The 22162-nt window shown below is 42.1% G+C and overlaps 1 protein-coding gene across 4 annotated transcripts in view; it reads left to right on the forward strand.

Moving 5' to 3' along the window:
- Positions 1-1553: 1553 nt before the first annotated feature.
- The window catches only part of LOC118389755 (scavenger receptor cysteine-rich domain-containing group B protein), a 50530-nt gene continuing 29921 nt past the window's right edge, over positions 1554-22162 (forward strand). For 3 of the 4 annotated variants that reach the window (XM_052529326.1, XM_052529328.1, XM_052529327.1), the window contains exons 1-2: positions 1554-1934; positions 19292-19449. In XM_052529326.1, the coding sequence (XP_052385286.1) occupies positions 19296-19449 (154 nt within the window). In that variant the 5' untranslated portion in view covers positions 1554-1934; positions 19292-19295. The remainder of the gene's footprint in view (positions 1935-19291; positions 19450-22162) is intronic. The other variant, XM_052529325.1, reaches the window with a different exon arrangement.

Genomic DNA, 22162 nt, shown 5'->3' on the forward strand with positions numbered 1-22162 from the left:
ATGGAGCCCCCCACCCCCCCACACCCCATGTTTTGGCTCATACTGTATGAAGGTACGGTTCCTGCTACTATGTGGTCAGATTTCCTGAAAAGCAGAGATATAAATCCTCGAGCTGATAAGGTACAAATCTGTCATTCTGCCCCTGAACAGACAGTTAACCCACTGTTCCTAGGCCGTCATTGAAAATAAGAATTTTCTGACTTGCCAAGTTAAATAAACAGTTAAATAAATAAAAAATATTTAGTTGTATTGTTTTGTGATGAACTGTAACAGGCCACCTACATCAATACCTCAGGTCTTCAAAAATACATCTATTGTTCCTGATATGACACTATGTTTAGCCAGCCAAGCTCCTTATGATACATCGTAAATAGTTTGATGATCAGAGAATTTGAGACAGAGTGTCACGCCCTGGACATAGAGAGGCTTTTTATTCTCTATCTTGGTTAGGCCAGGGTGTGACTAGGGTGGGCGTTCTAGTTTCTTTATTTCTATGTTAGTGTGGTTCTCAATCAGAGGCAGCTGTCTATCATTGTCTCTGATTGGGGATCATTTATAAGTTGTCCTTTTTTCGTTTGGGTTTTGTGGGTAGTTATTTTCTGTTTAGTGTCTGCGGGGACTGTTTCGGTTTTCACTCGTTGTTATTTTGTACGAGTGTTTTGAGTAATAAATGTATCGTGAACGCTTTGGTCCATGCCTTCTGACGAGAGACGTGACACTGTGTACCATCAAAAGGTCACGTACTGTATTGACCTCACAGCCGGTGAGTTTTTAACGTTGATTTAAATACTTCCTCTGGGAAAAACAAAAAGAAAAAAAAAGGAAACCCCCAACAAAACACCTAAAAATAATATGGGTGAATAGTCTCTTTGTTGTCCGCTACTACTCTATTGTGGCTTCATGTGGTCATTGTAAAGAAACAGGTGTATTTCAGAGAGTGCAGAACTACAGCGGAACTACAGCGTGACTAACCAATGGGCTTTACCAGTAAAAACTCCCAAAGGGAATATTTCCAGGAAGGAAGAAATGTCAGATTGCCATGGAAACGTCAGTCACCTGTACTCATCTGGAACAATGGGTTAAAGCGAGCAAATAAGAAATTAATCTCTGCAATTTTTTTTTTTTTTGAGTGCTCCAATTTCTTTCTGCCTCAAATGAGGCTTTTTTTTGTAGTTTTTTCCTGGTTGGAGTTTGGTCATTTGTTGTTGAGCATCCATCTTACTTTCTTGAGTTTGCTGTAGCATTGAGGCCTATCTGAACTCACACATCATGGGAACTTTTATTTTGAAAAACCTGGGAGTTATCATGTGTCATGCTGTCACAATAAAATCTGAATACAATTTGAGCCTGTTTTAATTTTTTTGTTTGTTTTCAAATATTAACCTGAAACATTGAATCAGTTTCACAGCTTCATAATCACACTGTGCTACTTTACTACTGTGCCTGTGGGTGGGAGACACACACACACACACACACACACACACACTACAGTCACTGCCCCCCCCGCATCCTCCCCATTGTGACTGTACAGTCCCGTAGATGAAGAGGACAGCGCCTTCCGTGAGCATCAGCTGAAACTGGAGATGACCAGGTACCTGTGAAGGGTTGGCTTTCAACATGGTCTTTTCTTCTGTTCTGTTTCTTCTAACCACGGCCAGTTAAAAGGGGGACGTTGGGTTATTACTATACAATGCTGATGTCTATTGTTATACGTAATCTTATCACTGAAGCCAGGTACTTATAGTCACGGGAAAAAGAGATGAAAGACAGTATGTTTTCCTACGTCTCTCGGACTGCGAGAGTCTGGGGAACTGCTCTACGACCTGCCATCTGAAAATCCAAGGACAATTTATTTTTTTGTAGAGACTTGTTTGGGAAACTTGATTTTTGATTTTTTTTTTTCCTGTGGGAGAAGAGAGCAACTTTTATTTCAGGTATGTTTCTCATCTTTGAAAATGTTTTCATTATTTTATAAAATGCACATTTTCCAGACGCCTGGCAATTTAAATTCTATTTCAAGCCAATGATTGGAAAGTAGCGTTAAATGTCCCTTTTGAATGGTTCACCACATTGGTTTTGTACTGTATATATGGTACACCACATTGGTTCTGTACTGTCTATATGGTACACCACATTGGTTCTGTACTATATATATGGTTCACCACAGTGGTTCTGTATATATGGTACACCACATTGGTTCCATACTGTATATATGGTACACCACAGTGGTTCTATACTGTATATATGGTACACCACATTGGTTCTGTACTGTATATATGGTTCACCACAGTGGTTCTGTATATATGGTACACCACATTGGTTCCATACTGTATATATGGTACACCACAGTGGTTCTATACTGTATATATGGTACACCACAGTGGTTCTATACTGTATATATGGTACACCACAGTGGTTCTGTTCTGTATATATGGTACACCACAGTGGTTCTGTATATATGGTACACCACATTGGTTCTGTACTGTATATATGGTACACCACAGTGGTTCTGTACTGTATATATGGTACACCACATTGGTTCTGTACTGTATATATGGTTCACCACAGTGGTTCTGTATATATGGTACACCACATTGGTTCCATACTGTATATATGGTACACCACAGTGGTTCTATACTGTATATATGGTACACCACAGTGGTTCTGTATATATGGGACACCACAGTGGTTCTGTATATATGGTACACAACAGTGGTTCTGTATATATGGTACACCACAGTGGTTCTGTATATATGGTACACCACAGTGGTTCTATACTGTATATATGGTACAACACAGTGGTTCAGTATATATGGTACACCACAGTGGTTCTGTAAAGTATATATGGTACACCACAGTGGTTCTGTATATATGGTACACCACATTGGTTCTATACTGTATATATGGGACACCACAGTGGTTCTATAATGTATATATGGTACACCACAGTGGTTCTATACTGTATATATGGTACACCACAGTGGTTCTGTATATATGGGACACCACAGTGGTTCTGTATATATGGTACACAACAGTGGTTCTGTATATATGGTACACCACAGTGGTTCTGTATATATGGTACACCACAGTGGTTCTATACTGTATATATGGTACAACACAGTGGTTCAGTATATATGGTACACCACAGTGGTTCTGTAAAGTATATATGGTACACCACAGTGGTTCTGTATATATGGTACACCACATTGGTTCTATACTGTATATATGGGACACCACAGTGGTTCTATAATGTATATATGGTACACCACAGTGGTTCTATACTGTATATATGGTACACCACAGTGGTTCTGTATATATGGGACACCACAGTGGTTCTGTATATATGGTACACCACAGTGGTTCTGTATATATGGTACACCACAGTGGTTCTATACTGTATTTATGGTACACCACAGTGGTTCTGTATATATGGTACACCACAGTGGTTCTGTACTGTATATATGGTACATCACAGTGGTTTTGTATATATGGTACACCGCAGTGGTTCTGTATATATGGTACACTACAGTGGTTCTGTATATATGGTACACCACAGTGGTTCTGTATATATGGTATACCACAGTGGTTCTGTATATATGGTACACCACAGTGGTTCTGTATATATGGTACACCACAGTGGTTCTATACTGTATTTATGGTACACCACAGTGGTTCTGTATATATGGTACACCACAGTGGTTCTGTACTGTATATATGGTACACCACAGTGGTTCTGTATATATGGTACACCACAGTGGTTTTGTATATATGGTACACCACAGTGGTTCTGTATATATGGTACACCACAGTGGTTCTGTATATATGGTACACCACAGTGGTTCTGTACTGTATATATGGTACACCACAGTGGTTCTGTATAGATGGTACACCACAGTGGTTCTGTATATATGGTACACCACAGTGGTTCTGCACTGTCTATATGGTACACCACAGTGGTTCTGTACTGTATATATGGTACACCACAGTGGTTCTGTGCTGTATATATGGTACACCACAGTGGTTCTGTATAGATGGTTCACCACAGTGGTTTTGTATATATGGTACACCACAGTGGTTCTGTACTGTATATATGGTACACCACAGTGGTTCTGTGCTGTATATATGGTACACCACAGTGGTTCTGTATAGATGGTTCACCACAGTGGTTCTGTATATATGGTACACCACAGTGGTTTTGTATATATGGTACACCACAGTGGTTCTGTATATATGGTACACCACAGTGGTTCTGCACTGTCTATATGGTACACCACAGTGGTTCTGTACTGTATATATGGTACACCACAGTGGTTCTGTACTGTATATATGGTACACCACAGTGGTTCTGTATATATGGTACACCACAGTGGTTTTGTATATATGGTACACCACAGTGGTTCTGTATATATGGTACACCACAGTGGTTTTGTATATATGGTACACCACAGTGGTTCTGTATATATGGTACACCACAGTGGTTCTGTATATATGGTACACCACAGTGGTTCTGTATATATGGTACACCACACTGGTTCTGTACTGTATATATGGTACACCACAGTGGTTCTGTATATATGGTACACCACAGTGGTTCTGTACTGTATATATGGTACACCACAGTGGTTCTGTACTGTATATAAGGTACACCACAGTGGTTCTGTATTGTATATATGGTACACCACAGTGGTTCTGTATATATGGTACACCACACTGGTTCTGTACTGTATATATGGTACACCACAGTGGTTCTGTATATATGGTACACCACAGTGGTTCTGTACTGTATATATGGTACACCACAGTGGTTCTGTACTGTATATATGGTACACCACAGTGGTTCTGTATATATGGTACACCACAGTGGTCCTGTACTGTATATATGGTACACCACAGTGGTTTTGTATATATGGTACACCACAGTGCTTTTGTATATATGGTACACCACACTGGTTCTGTATATATGGTACACCACAGTGGTTCTATACTGTATATATGGTACACCACAGTGGTTCTGTACATATGGTACACCACAGTGGTTCTGTATATATGGTACACCACAGTGGTTCTGTATATATGGTACACCACAGTGGTTCTGTATATATGGTACACCACATTGGTTCTGTACTGTATATATGGTACACCACAGTGGTTCTGTATATATGGTACACCACAGTGGTTCTGTACTGTATAGATGGTACACCACACTGGTTCTGTATATATGGTACACCACATTGGTTCTGTATATATGGTACACCACATTGGTTCTGTATATATGGTACACCACATTGGTTCTGTACTGTATATGTGGTACACCACAGTGGTTCTGTATATATGGTACACCACATTGGTTCTGTAATGTATATATGGTACACCACAGTGGTTCTGTATATATGGTACACCACATTGGTTCTGTAATGTATATATGGTACACCACAGTGGTTCTGTATATATGGTACACCACAGTGGTTCTGTACTGTATAGATGGTACACCACACTGGTTCTGTATATATGGTACACCACAGTGGTTCTGTATATATGGTACACCACAGTGGTTCTGTACTGAATATATGGTACACCACACTGGTTCTGTATATATGGTACACCACAGTGGTTCTGTATATATGGTACACCACAGTGGTTCTGTAAAGATGGTACACCACAGTGGTTCTGTATATATGGTACACCACAGTGGTTCTATACTGTATATATGGTACACCACACTGGTTTTGTATATATGGTACACCACAGTGGTTCTATACTGTATATATGGTACACCACAGTGGTTCTGTATATATGGTACACCACAGTGGTTCTGTATATATGGTACACCACAGTGGTTCTGTATATATGGTACACCACAGTGGTTCTGTATATATGGTACACCACAGTGGTTCTGTACTGTATATATGGTACACCACAGTGGTTCTGTATATATGGTACACCACAGTGGTTCTGTACTGTATATATGGTACACCACAGTGGTTCTGTATATATGGTACACCACAGTGGTTCTGTACTGTATATATGGTACACCACAGTGGTTTTGTATATATGGTACACCACAGTGGTTTTGTATATATGGTACACCACAGTGGTTCTGTATATATGGTACACCACAGTGGTTCTGTACTGTATATATGGTACACCACAGTGGTTCTGTACTGTATATATGGTACACCACAGTGGTTCTGTATATATGGTACACCACAGTGGTTCTGTACTGTATATATGGTACACCACAGTGGTTCTGTATATATGGTACACCACAGTGGTTCTGTACTGTATATATGGTACACCACAGTGGTTCTGTATATATGGTACACCACAGTGGTTCTGTACTGTATATATGGTACACCACAGTGGTTTTGTACTGTATATATGGTACACCACAGTGGTTCTGTACTGTATATATGGTACACCACAGTGGTTCTGTATATATGGTACACCACAGTGGTTCTGTACTGTATATATGGTACACCACAGTGGTTCTGTACTGTATATATGGTACACCACAGTGGTTCTGTACTGTATATATGGTACACCACAGTGGTTCTGTACTGTATATATGGTACACCACAGTGGTTCTGTTTATATGGTACACCACAGTGGTTCTGTATATATGGTACACCACAGTGGTTCTGTATATATGGTACACCACAGTGGTTTTGTATATATGGTACACCACAGTGGTTCTGTATATATGGTACACCACAGTGGTTCTGTACTGTCTATATGGTACACCACAGTGGTTTTGTACTGTCTATATGGTACACCACAGTGGTTTTGTACTGTATATATGGTACACCACCGTGGTTCTGTATATATGGTATACCACATTGGTTCTGTACTGTATATATGGTACACCACAGTGGTTCTGTATATATGGTACACCACATTGGTTCTGTACTGAATATATGGTACACCACAGTGGTTCTGTACTGTATATATGGTACACCACAGTGGTTCTGTACTGAATATATGGTACACCACACTGGTTCTGTTTATATGGTACACCACAGTGGTTCTGTATATATGGTACACCACAGTGGTTCTGTATATATGGTACACCACAGTGGTTTTGTATATATGGTACACCACAGTGGTTCTGTATATATGGTACACCACAGTGGTTCTGTACTGTCTATATGGTACACCACAGTGGTTTTGTACTGTCTATATGGTACACCACAGTGGTTTTGTACTGTATATATGGTACACCACCGTGGTTCTGTATATATGGTATACCACATTGGTTCTGTACTGTATATATGGTACACCACAGTGGTTCTGTATATATGGTACACCACATTGGTTCTGTACTGTATATATGGTACACCACAGTGGTTCTGTATATATGGTACACCACAGTGGTTCTGTACTGAATATATGGTAGACCACACTGGTTCTGTATATATGGTACACCACAGTGGTTCTGTATATATGGTACACCACAGTGGTTCTGTATATATGGTACACCACATTGGTTTTGTACTGTATATATGGTACACCACAGTGGTTCTGTACTGAATATATGGTACACCACAGTGGTTTTGTACTGTATATATGGTACAACACAGTGGTTCAGTATATATGGTACACCACAGTGGTTCTATACTGTATATATGGTACACCACAGTGGTTCTGTACATATGGTAGACCACAGTGGTTCTATACTGTATATATGGTACACCACAGTGGTTCTGTACTGTATATATGGTACACCACAGTGGTTCTGTATATATGGTACACCACAGTGGTTCTGTACTGTATATATGGTACACCACAGTGGTTCTGTACTGAATATATGGTACACCACACTGGTTCTGTTTATATGGTACACCACAGTGGTTCTGTATATATGGTACACCACAGTGGTTCTGTATATATGGTACACCACAGTGGTTTTGTATATATGGTACACCACAGTGGTTCTGTATAGGTACACCACAGTGGTTCTGTACTGTCTATATGGTACACCACAGTGGTTTTGTACTGTCTATATGGTACACCACAGTGGTTTTGTACTGTATATATGGTACACCACAGTGGTTCTGTATATATGGTATACCACATTGGTTCTGTACTGTATATATGGTACACCACAGTGGTTCTGTATATATGGTACACCACATTGGTTCTGTACTGTATATATGGTACACCACAGTGGTTCTGTATATATGGTACACCACAGTGGTTCTGTACTGAATATATGGTACACCACACTGGTTCTGTATATATGGTACACCACAGTGGTTCTGTATATATGGTACACCACAGTGGTTCTGTATATATGGTACACCACACTGGTTTTGTATATATGGTACACCACAGTGGTTCTGTACTGAATATATGGTACACCACACTGGTTCTGTATATATGGTACACCACAGTGGTTCTGTATATATGGTACACCTACAGTGGTTCTATACTGTATATATGGTACACCACAGTGGTTCTGTACATATGGTAGACCACAGTGGTTCTAGACTGTATATATGGTAGCCTAGTGGTTCTATACTGTATATATGGTACACCTAGTGGTTCTATACTGTATATATGGTAGCCACAGTGGTTCTATACTGTATATATGGTACACCACACTGGTTTGTATATGGTACACCACAGTGGTTCTGCCTATGGTCAACCACAGTGGTTCTGTATTGTATATATGGTACACCACAGTGGTTCTGTACTGTATATAGGTAGCCTAGTGGTTCTGTACTGTATATATGGTAGCCTAGTGGTTAGAGTGTATAGGCGGGTAGCCTAGTGGTTCTGATGTATGGTACACCACAGTGGTTCTGTATTGTATATATGGTAGCCTAGTGGTTCTGTACTGTATATATGGTACACCTCAGTGGTTCTGTACTGTATATATGGTACACCACAGTGGTTCTGTACTGTATATATGGTACACCACAGTGGTTTTGTATATATTCACTCTTTAGTTAATAAGACAATATTTCAGTGGATGGAACAACAACAGAAATAATTGAAAGGACTCCAGATTTCAGATTGGGACGCCAGGTAGCCTAGCGGGTTAGTGCTTTGAGCCAATAACAAAAAGATCACTAGTTTGTTCCCAGAGCCGTACGGAAGGTTAAAAACGTGCCTAGTGGTTAGCAAGACACTTAACCCAACTACAACCTTGGAATGCATTGCCACTTGCTGTGTTTACATGCAAACCTATTGGTTAAGATTTTTTTTTCTTCAATAATTATGGTTGAAGATATGCCTCTTTAGCCTATGGTTAATTAGGTAAACAAGTAGGTAGCCTGCAATGTGGGGGTGTATGGGGCGGTAGGTAGCCTAGTGGTTAGAGTGTATAGGCGGTAGGTAGCCTAGTGGTTAGAGTGTAGAGGCGGTAGGTAGCCTAGTGGTTAGAGTGTTGGACTAGTAACCCAAAGGTTCTGCCCCTGAACAGGCAGTTAACCCACTGTTCCCAGGCCGTCATTGAAAATAAGAATTTGTTCTTAACTGACTTGACTAGTTAAATAAAGGTAAAATAAAAAAATGATGTTTCCATGTTAATGGATAAGGGTTAAACACACCTGTTGACAGATGCAATAAAACAGAATTTAATGTGGTCAAAATTCCTCCCTTTTCAGTGTGTGTGTGTAACCGTGAGAGAGAGAGAGAGTCAGAGTGTTATATTCCTGGTTATCTTAGACGTTCATAAGTATTTTAATGGGTCCGAGGATCTTTCAGCGGCGCGGGGCAGAGAGGAGGGAGGAGAAGCACGGCGACACAAAAGGCAACATTATTCCCCGTCTGACCTGCGCTACATCCCACTATGAATGGAGTATTGACAAACACAACATTGGGGACGAGATTATTTTTCATTCCTCATAACTGAACCGTTTGTGCCGGGGGTTTGAGCGGTTTGTTTGCACGCTGTGCTCAATGGGACAGCCACGGTGCCGGGTTGCTTGGCCGATGTTAAAATCCCTGCTTCCTAATTGGACAGCACAATGATCTCTCTGATCTCTCTCTGTCTCGACCTCCTGAATGCTCGGCTATGAAAAGCCGACTGACCTTTACTCCTGAGGTGCTGACCTGTTGCACCTTCTACGTCTACAAACACTGTGATTATTATTTGACCCTGCTGGTCATCTATGAACGTTTAAACATCTTGAAGAACAATCTGGTGCTAATGGTCATCACCAAGGGCACAATGACTGCCCTCCGGGACATTTAAAGCACTTTGTGTCAAAGGACGGACAAGAAGATCCTCAAGAACCTCAGCCACCTGAGTCATGGTCTGTTCACCCTGCTGCCATCTAGCAGACAGAGACAGTAAAGGTGCATCATAGCTTGGACAGAGAGACTGAGAATCAGCTTCTATCACCAGGCCATCAGACTGTTGAACAGCTTCTATCACCATCAGACTGTTGAACAGCTTCTATCACCATCAGACTGTTGAACAGCTTCTATTACCATCAGACTGTTGAACAGCTTCTATCACCAGACCATCAGACTGTTGAACAGCTTCTATCACCATCAGCCTGTTAAACAGCTTCTATTACCATCAGACTGTTGAACAGCTTCTATCACCATCAGACTGTTGAACAGCTTCTATTACCATCAGACTGTTGAACAGCTTCTATTACCATCTGACTGTTAAACAGCTTATATTACCATCAGACTGTTGAACAGCTTCTATCACCATCAGACTGTTAAACAGCTTCTATCACCATCAGACTGTTAACAGCTTCTATCACCATCAGACTGTTGAACAGCTTCTATTACCATCAGACTGTTAACAGCTTCTATCACCATCAGACTGTTGAACAGCTTCTATCACCATCAGACTGTTGAACAGCTTCTATTACCATCAGACTGTTGAACAGCTTCTATCACCATCAGACTGTTAAACAGCTTCTATCACCATCAGACTGTTGAACAGCTTCTATCACCATCAGACTGTTGAACAGCTTCTATCACCATCAGACTGTTGAACAGCTTCTATCACCATCAGACTGTTGAACAGCTTCTATCACCATCAGACTGTTGAACAGCTTCTATCACCATCAGACTGTTGAACAGCTTCTATAACCATCAGACTGTTGAACAGCTTCTATCACCATCAGACTGTTGAACAGCTTCTATCACCATCAGACTGTTGAACAGCTTCTATCACCATCAGACTGTTGAACAGCTTCTATAACCATCAGACTGTTGAAGAGCTTCTATCACCATCAGACTGTTGAACAGCTTCTATCCATCAGACTGTTGAACAGCTTCTATTACCATCAGACTGTTGAACAGCTTCTATCACCATCAGACTGTTGAACAGCTTCTATCACCATCAGACTGTTGAACAGCTTCTATCACCATCAGACTGTTGAACAGCTTCTATCACCATCAGACTGTTGAACAGCTTCTATCACCATCAGACTGTTGAACAGCTTCTATCAGACTGTTGAACAGCTTCTATCACCATCAGACTGTTGAACAGCTTCTATCACCATCAGACTGTTGAACAGCTTCTATCACCAGGCCATCAGACTGTTGAACAGCTTCTATCACCATCAGACTTTGAACAGCTTCTATCACCATCAGACTGTTGAACAGCTTCTATTACCATCAGACTGTTGAACAGCTTCTATCACCATCAGACTGTTGAACAGCTTCTATCACCATCAGACTGTTGAACAGCTTCTATCACCATCAGACTGTTGAACAGCTTCTATTACCATCAGACTGTTGAACAGCTTCTATCTCCAGGCCATCAGACTGTTGAACAGCTTCTATTACCATCAGACTGTTGAACAGCTTCTATCTCCAGGCCATCAGACTGTTGAACAGCTTCTATCACCATCAGACTGTTGAACAGCTTCTATCTCCAGGCCATCAGACTGTTGAACAGCTTCTATCTCCAGGCCATCAGATTGTTGAACAGCTTCTATCTCCAGACCATCAGACTGTTGAACAGCTTCTATCACCAGACCATCAGACTGTTGAACAGCTTCTATCACCATCAGAATGTTAAACAGCTTCTATCACCATCAGACTGTTAAACAGCTTCTATCACCATCAGACTGTTGAACAGCTTCTATTACCATCAGACTGTTAAACAGCTTCTATCACCATCAGACTGTTGAACAGCTTCTATCACCATCAGACTGTTGAACAGCTTCTATCACCATCAGACTGTTGAACAGCTTCTATTAAGAGGCCATCAGACTGTTGAACAGCTTCTATTACCATCAGACTGTTAAACAGCTTCTATTACCATCAGACTGTTGAACAGCTTCTATCACCATCAGACTGTTGAACAGCTTCTATTACCATCAGACTGTTGAACAGCTTCTATTACCATCAGACTGTTAAACAGCTTCTATCACCATCAGACTGTTGAACAGCTTCTATTAAGAGGCCATCAGACTGTTGAATAGCTTCTATCACCAGACCATCAGACTGTTGAACAGCTTCTATTACCATCAGACTGTTAAACAGCTTCTATCACCATCAGACTGTTAAACAGCTTCTATCACCATCAGACTGTTGAACAGCTTCTATTACCATCAGACTGTTAAACAGCTTCTATTACCATCAGACTGTTAAACAGCTTCTATCACCAGGCCATCAGACTGTTGAACAGCTTCTATTACGAGGCCATCAGACTGTTAAACAGCTTCTATTACGAGGCCATCAGACTGTTAAACAGCTTCTATTACCATCAGACTGTTAAACAGCTTCTATTACCATCAGACTGTTAAACAGCTTCTATCACCATCAGACTGTTGAACAGCTTCTATCACCATCAGACTGTTAAACAGCTTCTATTACGAGGCCATCAGACTGTTAAACAGCTTCTATTACGAGGCCATCAGACTGTTAAACAGCTTCTATTACCATCAGACTGTTAAACAGCTTCTATTACCATCAGACTGTTAAACAGCTTCTATCACCAGACCATCAGACTGTTGAACAGCTTCTATTACCATCAGACTGTTAAACAGCTTATATTACCATCAGACTGTTGAACAGCTTCTATCACCATCAGACTGTTGAACAGCTTCTATTACCATCAGACTGTTAAACAGCTTCTATCACCATCAGACTGTTGAACAGCTTCTATCACCATCAGACTGTTGAACAGCTTCTATTAAGAGGCCATCAGACTGTTGAACAGCTTCTATCACCATCAGACTGTTGAACAGCTTCTATCACCATCAGACTGTTGAACAGCTTCTATCACCATCAGACTGTTGAACAGCTTCTATCACCATCAGACTGTTGAACAGCTTCTATAACCATCAGACTGTTGAACAGCTTCTATTACCATCAGCCTGTTGAACAGCTTCTATCACCACCATATTATATATATTATATATTAGACTATTATATATTATTATTATTATATTATTATATTATTATATACCATCAGACTGTTGAACAGCTTCTATTAAGAGGCCATCAGACTGTTGAACAGCTTCTATCACCATCAGACTGTTGAACAGCTTCTATCACCATCAGACTGTTGAACAGCTTCTATCACCATCAGACTGTTGAACAGCTTCTATCACCATCAGACTGTTGAACAGCTTCTATTACCATCAGACTGTTGAACAGCTTCTATCACCATCAGACTGTTGAACAGCTTCTATCAGACTGTTGAACAGCTTCTATTACCATCAGACTGTTGAACAGCTTCTATCACCATCAGACTGTTGAACAGCTTCTATCACCATCAGACTGTTGAACAGCTTCTATCACCATCAGACTGTTGAACAGCTTCTATCACCATCAGACTGTTGAACAGCTTCTATTACCATCAGACTGTTGAACAGCTTCTATCATCAGACTGTTGAACAGCTTCTATTACCATCAGACTGTTGAACAGCTTCTATCACCATCAGACTGTTGAACAGCTTCTATCACCAGGCCATCAGACTGTTGAACAGCTTCTATCACCATCAGACTGTTGAACAGCTTCTATCACCATCAGACTGTTGAACAGCTTCTATTACCATCAGACTGTTGAACAGCTTCTATCACCATCAGACTGTTAAACAGCTTCTATCAGACTGTTGAACAGCTTCTATCACCATCAGACTGTTGAACAGCTTCTATTACCATCAGACTGTTAAACAGCTTCTATCACCAGGCCATCAGACTGTTGAACAGCTTCTATCACCATCAGACTGTTGAACAGCTTCTATCACCATCAGACTGTTGAACAGCTTCTATCACCAGGCCATCAGACTGTTGAACAGCTTCTATCACCATCAGACTGTTGAACAGCTTCTATCACCAGGCCATCAGACTGTTGAACAGCTTCTATCACCAGGCCATCAGACTGTTGAACAGCTTCTATCACCATAGACTGTTAAACAGCTTCTATCACCAGACCATCAGACTGTTGAACAGCTTCTATCACCATCAGAATGTTAAACAGCTTCTATCACCATCAGACTGTTAAACAGCTTCTATCACCATCAGACTGTTGAACAGCTTCTATTACCATCAGACTGTTAAACAGCTTCTATCACCATCAGACTGTTGAACAGCTTCTATCACCATCAGACTGTTGAACAGCTTCTATCACCATCAGACTGTTGAACAGCTTCTATTAAGAGGCCATCAGACTGTTGAACAGCTTCTATTACCATCAGACTGTTAAACAGCTTCTATTACCATCAGACTGTTGAACAGCTTCTATCACCATCAGACTGTTGAACAGCTTCTATTACCATCAGACTGTTGAACAGCTTCTATTACCATCAGACTGTTAAACAGCTTCTATCACCATCAGACTGTTGAACAGCTTCTATTAAGAGGCCATCAGACTGTTGAACAGCTTCTATCACCAGACCATCAGACTGTTGAACAGCTTCTATTACCATCAGACTGTTAAACAGCTTCTATCAACATCAGACTGTTAAACAGCTTCTATCACCATCAGACTGTTGAACAGCTTCTATTACCATCAGACTGTTAAACAGCTTCTATTACCATCAGACTGTTAAACAGCTTCTATCACCAGGCCATCAGACTGTTGAACAGCTTCTATTACGAGGCCATCAGACTGTTAAACAGCTTCTATTACGAGGCCATCAGACTGTTAAACAGCTTCTATTACCATCAGACTGTTAAACAGCTTCTATTACCATCAGACTGTTAAACAGCTTCTATTACCATCAGACTGTTGAACAGCTTCTATCACCATCAGACTGTTAAACAGCTTCTATTACGAGGCCATCAGACTGTTAAACAGCTTCTATTACGACTGGCCATCAGACTGTTAAACAGCTTCTATTACCATCAGACTGTTAAACAGCTTCTATTACCATCAGACTGTTAAACAGCTTCTATCACCAGACCATCAGACTGTTGAACAGCTTCTATTACCATCAGACTGTTAAACAGCTTATATTACCATCAGACTGTTGAACAGCTTCTATCACCATCAGACTGTTGAACAGCTTCTATTACCATCAGACTGTTGAACAGCTTCTATTACCATCAGACTGTTGAATAGCTTCTATTACCATCAGACTGTTGAACAGCTTCTATTACCATCAGACTGTTAAACAGCTTCTATTACCATCAGACTGTTGAACAGCTTCTATTACCATCAGACTGTTGAACAGCTTCTATTACCATCAGCCTGTTGAACAGCTTCTATCACCACCATAGACTGTTATATATATTATATATTATTATTATATATTATTATTATTATATTATTATATTTATATACCATCAGACTGTTGAACAGCTTCTATTAAGAGGCCATCAGACTGTTGAACAGCTTCTATCACCATCAGACTGTTGAACAGCTTCTATCACCATCAGACTGTTAAACAGCTTCTATTACCATCAGACTGTTGAACAGCTTCTATCACCAGACCATCAGACTGTTAAACAGCTTCTATTACCATCAGACTGTTAAACAGCTTCTATTACCATCAGACTGTTAAACAGCTTCTATTACCATCAGACTGTTAAACAGCTTCTATTACCATCAGACTGTTGAATAGCTTCTATCACCAGACCGTCAGACTGTTGAACAGCTTCTATTACCATCAGACTGTTGAATAGCTTCTATCACCAGACCATCAGACTGTTAAACAGCTTCTATTACCATCAGACTGTTAAACAGCTTCTATCACCATCAGACTGTTGAACAGCTTCTATTACCATCAGACTGTTAAACAGCTTCTATCACCATCAGACTGTTAAACAGCTTCTATTACCATCAGACTGTTAAACAGCTTCTATCACAGGCCATCAGACTGTTGAACAGCTTCTATTACGAGGCCATCAGACTGTTGAACAGCTTCTATCACCATCAGACTGTTGAACAGCTTCTATCACCATCAGACTGTTAAACAGCTTCTATTACCATCAGACTGTTGAACAGCTTCTATCACCATCAGACTGTTAAACAGCTTCTATCACCATCAGACTGTTAAACAGCTTCTATTACCATCAGACTGTTGAACAGCTTCTATAACCATCAGACTGTTGAACAGCTTCTATCACCATCAGACTGTTGAACAGCTTCTATCACCATCAGACTGTTGAACAGCTTCTATAACCATCAGACTGTTGAACAGCTTCTATAACCATCAGACTGTTGAACAGCTTCTATTACCATCAGACTGTTGAACAGCTTCTATCACCATCAGACTGTTGAACAGCTTCTATCACCATCAGACTGTTGAACAGCTTCTATTACCATCAGACTGTTAAACAGCTTCTATTACCATCAGACTGTTGAACAGCTTCTATTACCATCAGACTGTTAAACAGCTTCTATCACCATCAGACTGTTAAACAGCTTCTATCACCATCAGACTGTTAAACAGCTTCTATCACCATCAGACTGTTAAACAGCTTCTATCACCAGGCCATCAGACTGTTGAACAGCTTCTATCACCATCAGACTGTTGAATAGCTTCTATCACCAGACCATCAGACTGTTAACCATCAGCTTCTATCACCATCAGACTGTTGAACAGCTTCTATTACCATCAGACTGTTGAACAGCTTCTATCACCATCAGACTGTTGAACAGCTTCTATTACCATCAGACTGTTAAACAGCTTCTATCACCATCAGACTGTTAAACAGCTTCTATCACCATCAGACTGTTGAACAGCTTCTATCACCATCAGACTGTTAAACAGCTTCTATCACCATCAGACTGTTAAACAGCTTCTATCACCAGGCCATCAGACTGTTAAACAGCTTCTATTACCAGACAGTTGAACAGCCATCACTAGCCTGCCCTGTACTCATCCCTGCACCTTCAGACTGTTACGTTACAGCATTATTCTAATATGGATTAAATAAAACATTTTCCTCATCAATCTACACACAATATCCCACAATGACAAAGCAAAATCCGTTTTCTTTTGTGTACAAACGTTTGAAAAAACCTTATTTGTATTTATTCAGAACTTTCGCCATGAGACTCGAAATGAACCTCAGGTGCATCCTGTTACCTTTGATTACCCTTGAGATGTTTCTACAACTTGATTGTAGTCCACCTGGTGGTAAATTCAATTGATTGGACATGATTTGGAAAGGTACACTGTCACGATCGTTATAAGGAGTGGACCAAGATGCAGCGTGGTATGTTTCCATCCTTCATTTTGGAATAGAAAACTTTAAAGAACAAACGAAACGTAAAGCTAATATAATGCTCACAGGCAACTATACATAGACAAGATTTTTTATTTTTATTTTACCTTTATTTAACTAGGCAAGTCAGTTAAGAACAAATTCTTATTTACAATGATGGCCTAGGAACAGTGGGTTAACTGCCTGTTCAGGGGCAGAACAACAGCTTGTCAGCTCAGGGATTTGAACTTGCAACCTTCCGGTTACTAGTCCGACGCTCTAACCACTAGGCTACCCTGCCGCCCCAAGATCTCACAAAGCACAATGGGAAAATGGATACCTAAATGTGATCCCCAATCATAGACAACGATAAACAGCTGCCTCTGATTGGGAACCATGCAAGGTCAACATATAAATATAATTCACCTAAATAACCCACCCTTAAATCACACCCCAACCTAACCAACATAGAGAATAAGAGTTCTCTATGGTCAGGACATACACATTCCAGAAAATTATGTCATGGCTTTAGAAGCTTCTGATAGGCTAATTGACATAATTTGAGTCAATTGGAGGTGTACCTGTGGATGTATTTCAAGGCCTACCTTCAAACTCAGTGCCTCTTTGCTTGACCTCATGAGAAAATGAAAATATATCAGCCAAGACCTCCAACGAGTCTGGTTCATCCTTGGGAGCAATTTCCAAATGCCAGAAGGTACCACGTTCGTCTGTACAAACAATAGTATGCAAGTATAAACACCATGGGACCACACAGCCATCATACCGCTCAGGAAGGAGACGCGTTCTGTCTCCAAGAGATTAACATACTTTTGTGTGAAAAGCGCAAATCAACAGAGAGGGACATGGACAGAGAGACACAGAGACAGAAAGAGACGGAGACAGAGAAAGACACAGACAGAGAGAAAGACGTAGACAGAGAGATATTTAGACAGAGATATGGAGACAAAAAGACACAGAGACAGAGGGAGACACGGTGACAGAGAGAGAGAGAGACAGAGAAAGACAGAAAGAGTTACAGAGAGAGAGAGAGAGAGAGAGAGAGAGAGAGATTAAGTCAGAGAGACAGAGAGAGACAGACAGAAAGAGAGACAGAATCAGAGACAGAGTCAGAGAGAGTCATAGCGAGTCGGAGAGAGACAGAGACCTAGACAGAGACCTAGACAGAGAGAGACAAGGAGACAGAGAGAGGGAGAGGGATACGGAGAGGGAGACGGAGTCAAAGAGAGAGACGGAGACAGAAAGAGAGAGAGAGTTACAGAGAGAGTTACAGAGAGAGAGACAGAGAGAGAGATGAAGTCAGAGAGACAGAGAGAGAGATGAAGTCAGAGAGACAGAGAGAGAGATGAAGTCAGAGAGACAGACAGAAAGAGAGACAGAGAGAGACAGACAGAAAGAGAGACAGAATCAGAGACAGAGTCAGAGAGAGTCAGAGAGAGTCAGAGCGAGTCGGAGAGAGACAGAGACAGAGACCTAGACAGAGAGAGACAAGGAGACGGAGAGAGAGAGGGATACGGAGAGGGAGACAAAGAGAGAGACAGAGAGAGAGAGAGAGAGACGGAGACAGAAAGAGAGACAGAGAGAGACATGGAGACAGAGACAGAGAGAGAGAGAGAGACACACAGAGACAGAGAGAGAGAGGGGGAGAGACAGACAGAAGGTCCAGTGCACTGATAGATTGTGTGTGTTCCACCAGACTGATGGGATCGTCAGTCAGACAGCGAGAGAGACAGAGAGCCATGCGATGCCAGCGTGTAAAGGAGTGTGTGTGCTGGCCGTGTGGAGGCTGGAAGTTGGCTGTCTGGCTGCTGGCATCCCTGCTACTGGTGGCTGTCGGAGTGATACTGCAGATCGGTGAGTGTATGTGTGTCATGGAGTGATATATCAACCCAGCTCATTTTTGAATTGGGAGGCAATCTATTTTAAAGCCCCTCGTTGTCTGAGCTGAGGCAATCTATTTTAAAGCCCCTCGTTGTCTGAGCTGAGGCAATCTATTTTAAGGAGTGTGGAACATTTGTGAGTGTTTACTGTTAATTTTTTCTTTTTTATTTCACTTTTGGTCCTCTGTAGTTCAGTTAGTAGAAAATGGTCCTCTGCAGTTCAGTTAGTAGAACATGGTCCTCTGTAGTTCAGTTAGTAGAACATGGTTCTCTGTAGTTCAGTTAGTAGAACATGATCCTCTGTAGTTCAGTTAGTAGAACATGGTCCTCTGTAGTTCAGTTAGTAGAACATGGTCCTCTGTAGTTCAGTTAGTAGAACATGGCACTTGCAACGCCAAGATAGTGGGTTCGATTCCCAGGAACACCTTCACGTAAAATATATGTGACTGAGTTGCTTTGGATAAAAATTGCCTGCTGAATGGAACATGGACTGACCAGGTGAAATCTATTAACCCTTAATGATGTCTTATGACATGCACTCAGTGTAGAAGGTGAGGAGGGAGACAGGCTAAAGAAGAATGTTTAAGACTCAAGCTAATTGAGACGTGTTGAGTGCCACTCACAGGGTCGATGGGAAAGAAAATAGATTTAGGAACTGTGTACGGTAATGGTTGCCAGGCGCAACCAGTTTGTGTCAAGAACTGTGACGCTCAACAGTTTCCTGTGTGTTTCAAGAATGGTCCACCACCTAAAGGACATCCAGCCAATTTGACACAACTGTGGGAAGCATTGGGGTCAACATGGGCCAGTGTCCCTGTGGAATGGTCCACCACCTAAAGGACATCCAGCCAATTTGACACAACTGTGGGAAGCATTGGGGTCAACATGGGCCAGTGTCCCTGTGGAATGGTCCACCACCTAAAGGACATCCAGCCAATTTGACACAACCGTGGGAAGCATTGGGGTCAACATGGGCCAGTGTCCCTGTGGAATGGTCCACCACCTAAAGGACATCCAGCCAATTTGACACAACCGTGGGAAGCATTGGGGTCAACATGGGCCAGTGTCCCTGTGGAATGGTCCACCACCTAAAGGACATCCAGCCAATTTGACACAACCGTGGGAAGCATTGGGGTCAACATGGGCCAGTGTCCCTGTGGAATGGTCCACCACCTAAAGGACATCCAGCCAATTTGACACAACCGTGGGAAGCATTAGGGTCAACATGGGCCAGTGTCCCTGTGGAATGGTCGACCACCTAAAGGACATCCAGCCAATTTGACACAACCGTGGGAAGCATTGGGGTCAACATGGGCCAGTGTCCCTGTGGAATGGTCCACCACCTAAAGGACATCCAGCCAATTTGACACAACTGTGGGAAGCATTGGGGTCAACATGGGCCAGTGTCCCTGTGGAATGGTCCACCACCTAAAGGACATCCAGCCAATTTGACACAACTGTGGGAAGCATTGGGGTCAACATGGGCCAGTGTCCCTGTGGAATGATCCAGCCAATTTGACACAACCGTGGGAAGCATTGGGGTCAACATGGGCCAGTGTCCCTGTGGAATGGTCCACCACCTAAAGGACATCCAGCCAATTTGACACAACTGTGGGAAGCATTGGGGTCAACATGGGCCAGTGTCCCTGTGGAATGGTCCACCACCTAAAGGACATCCAGCCAATTTGACACAACCGTGGGAAGCATTGGGGTCAACATGGGCCAGTGTCCCTGTGGAATGGTCCACCACCTAAAGGACATCCAGCCAATTTGACACAACCGTGGGAAGCATTGGGGTCAACATGGGCCAGTGTCCCTGTGGAATGGTCCACCACCTAAAGGACATCCAGCCAATTTGACACAACCGTGGGAAGCATTGGGGTCAACATGGGCCAGTGTCCCTGTGGAATGGTCCACCACCTAAAGGACATCCAGCCAATTTGACACAACCGTGGGAAGCATTGGGGTCAACATGGGCCAGTGTCCCTGTGGAATGGTCCACCACCTAAAGGACATCCAGCCAATTTGACACAACTGTGGGAAGCATTGGGGTCAACATGGGCCAGTGTCCCTGTGGAATGATCCAGCCAATTTGACACAACCGTGGGAAGCATTGGGGTCAACATGGGCCAGTGTCCCTGTGGAATGGTCCACCACCTAAAGGACATCCAGCCAATTTGACACAACCGTGGGAAGCATTGGGGTCAACATGGGCCAGTGTCCCTGTGGAATGGTCCACCACCTAAAGAACATCCAGCCAATTTGACACAACCGTGGGAAGCATTGGGGTCAACATGGGCCAGTGTCCCTGTGGAATGGTCCACCACCTAAAGGACATCCAGACAATTTGACACAACCGTGGGAAGCATTGGGGTCAACATGGGCCAGTGTCCCTGTGGAATGGTCCACCACCTAAAGGACATCCAGCCAATTTGACACAACCGTGGGAAGCATTGGGGTCAACATGGGCCAGTGTCCCTGTGGAATGGTCCACCACCTAAAGGACATCCAGCCAATTTGACACAACCGTGGGAAGCATTGGGGTCAACATGGGCCAGTGTCCCTGTGGAATGGTCCACCACCTAAAGGACATCCAGCCAATTTGACACAACCGTGGGAAGCATTGGGGTCAACATGGGCCAGTGTCCCTGTGGAATGGTCCACCACCTAAAGGACATCCAGCCAAT

Source organism: Oncorhynchus keta, chromosome 11 (assembly GCF_023373465.1).
Source record: "Oncorhynchus keta strain PuntledgeMale-10-30-2019 chromosome 11, Oket_V2, whole genome shotgun sequence".
In the NCBI taxonomy this organism is placed as follows: domain Eukaryota; kingdom Metazoa; phylum Chordata; class Actinopteri; order Salmoniformes; family Salmonidae; genus Oncorhynchus; species Oncorhynchus keta.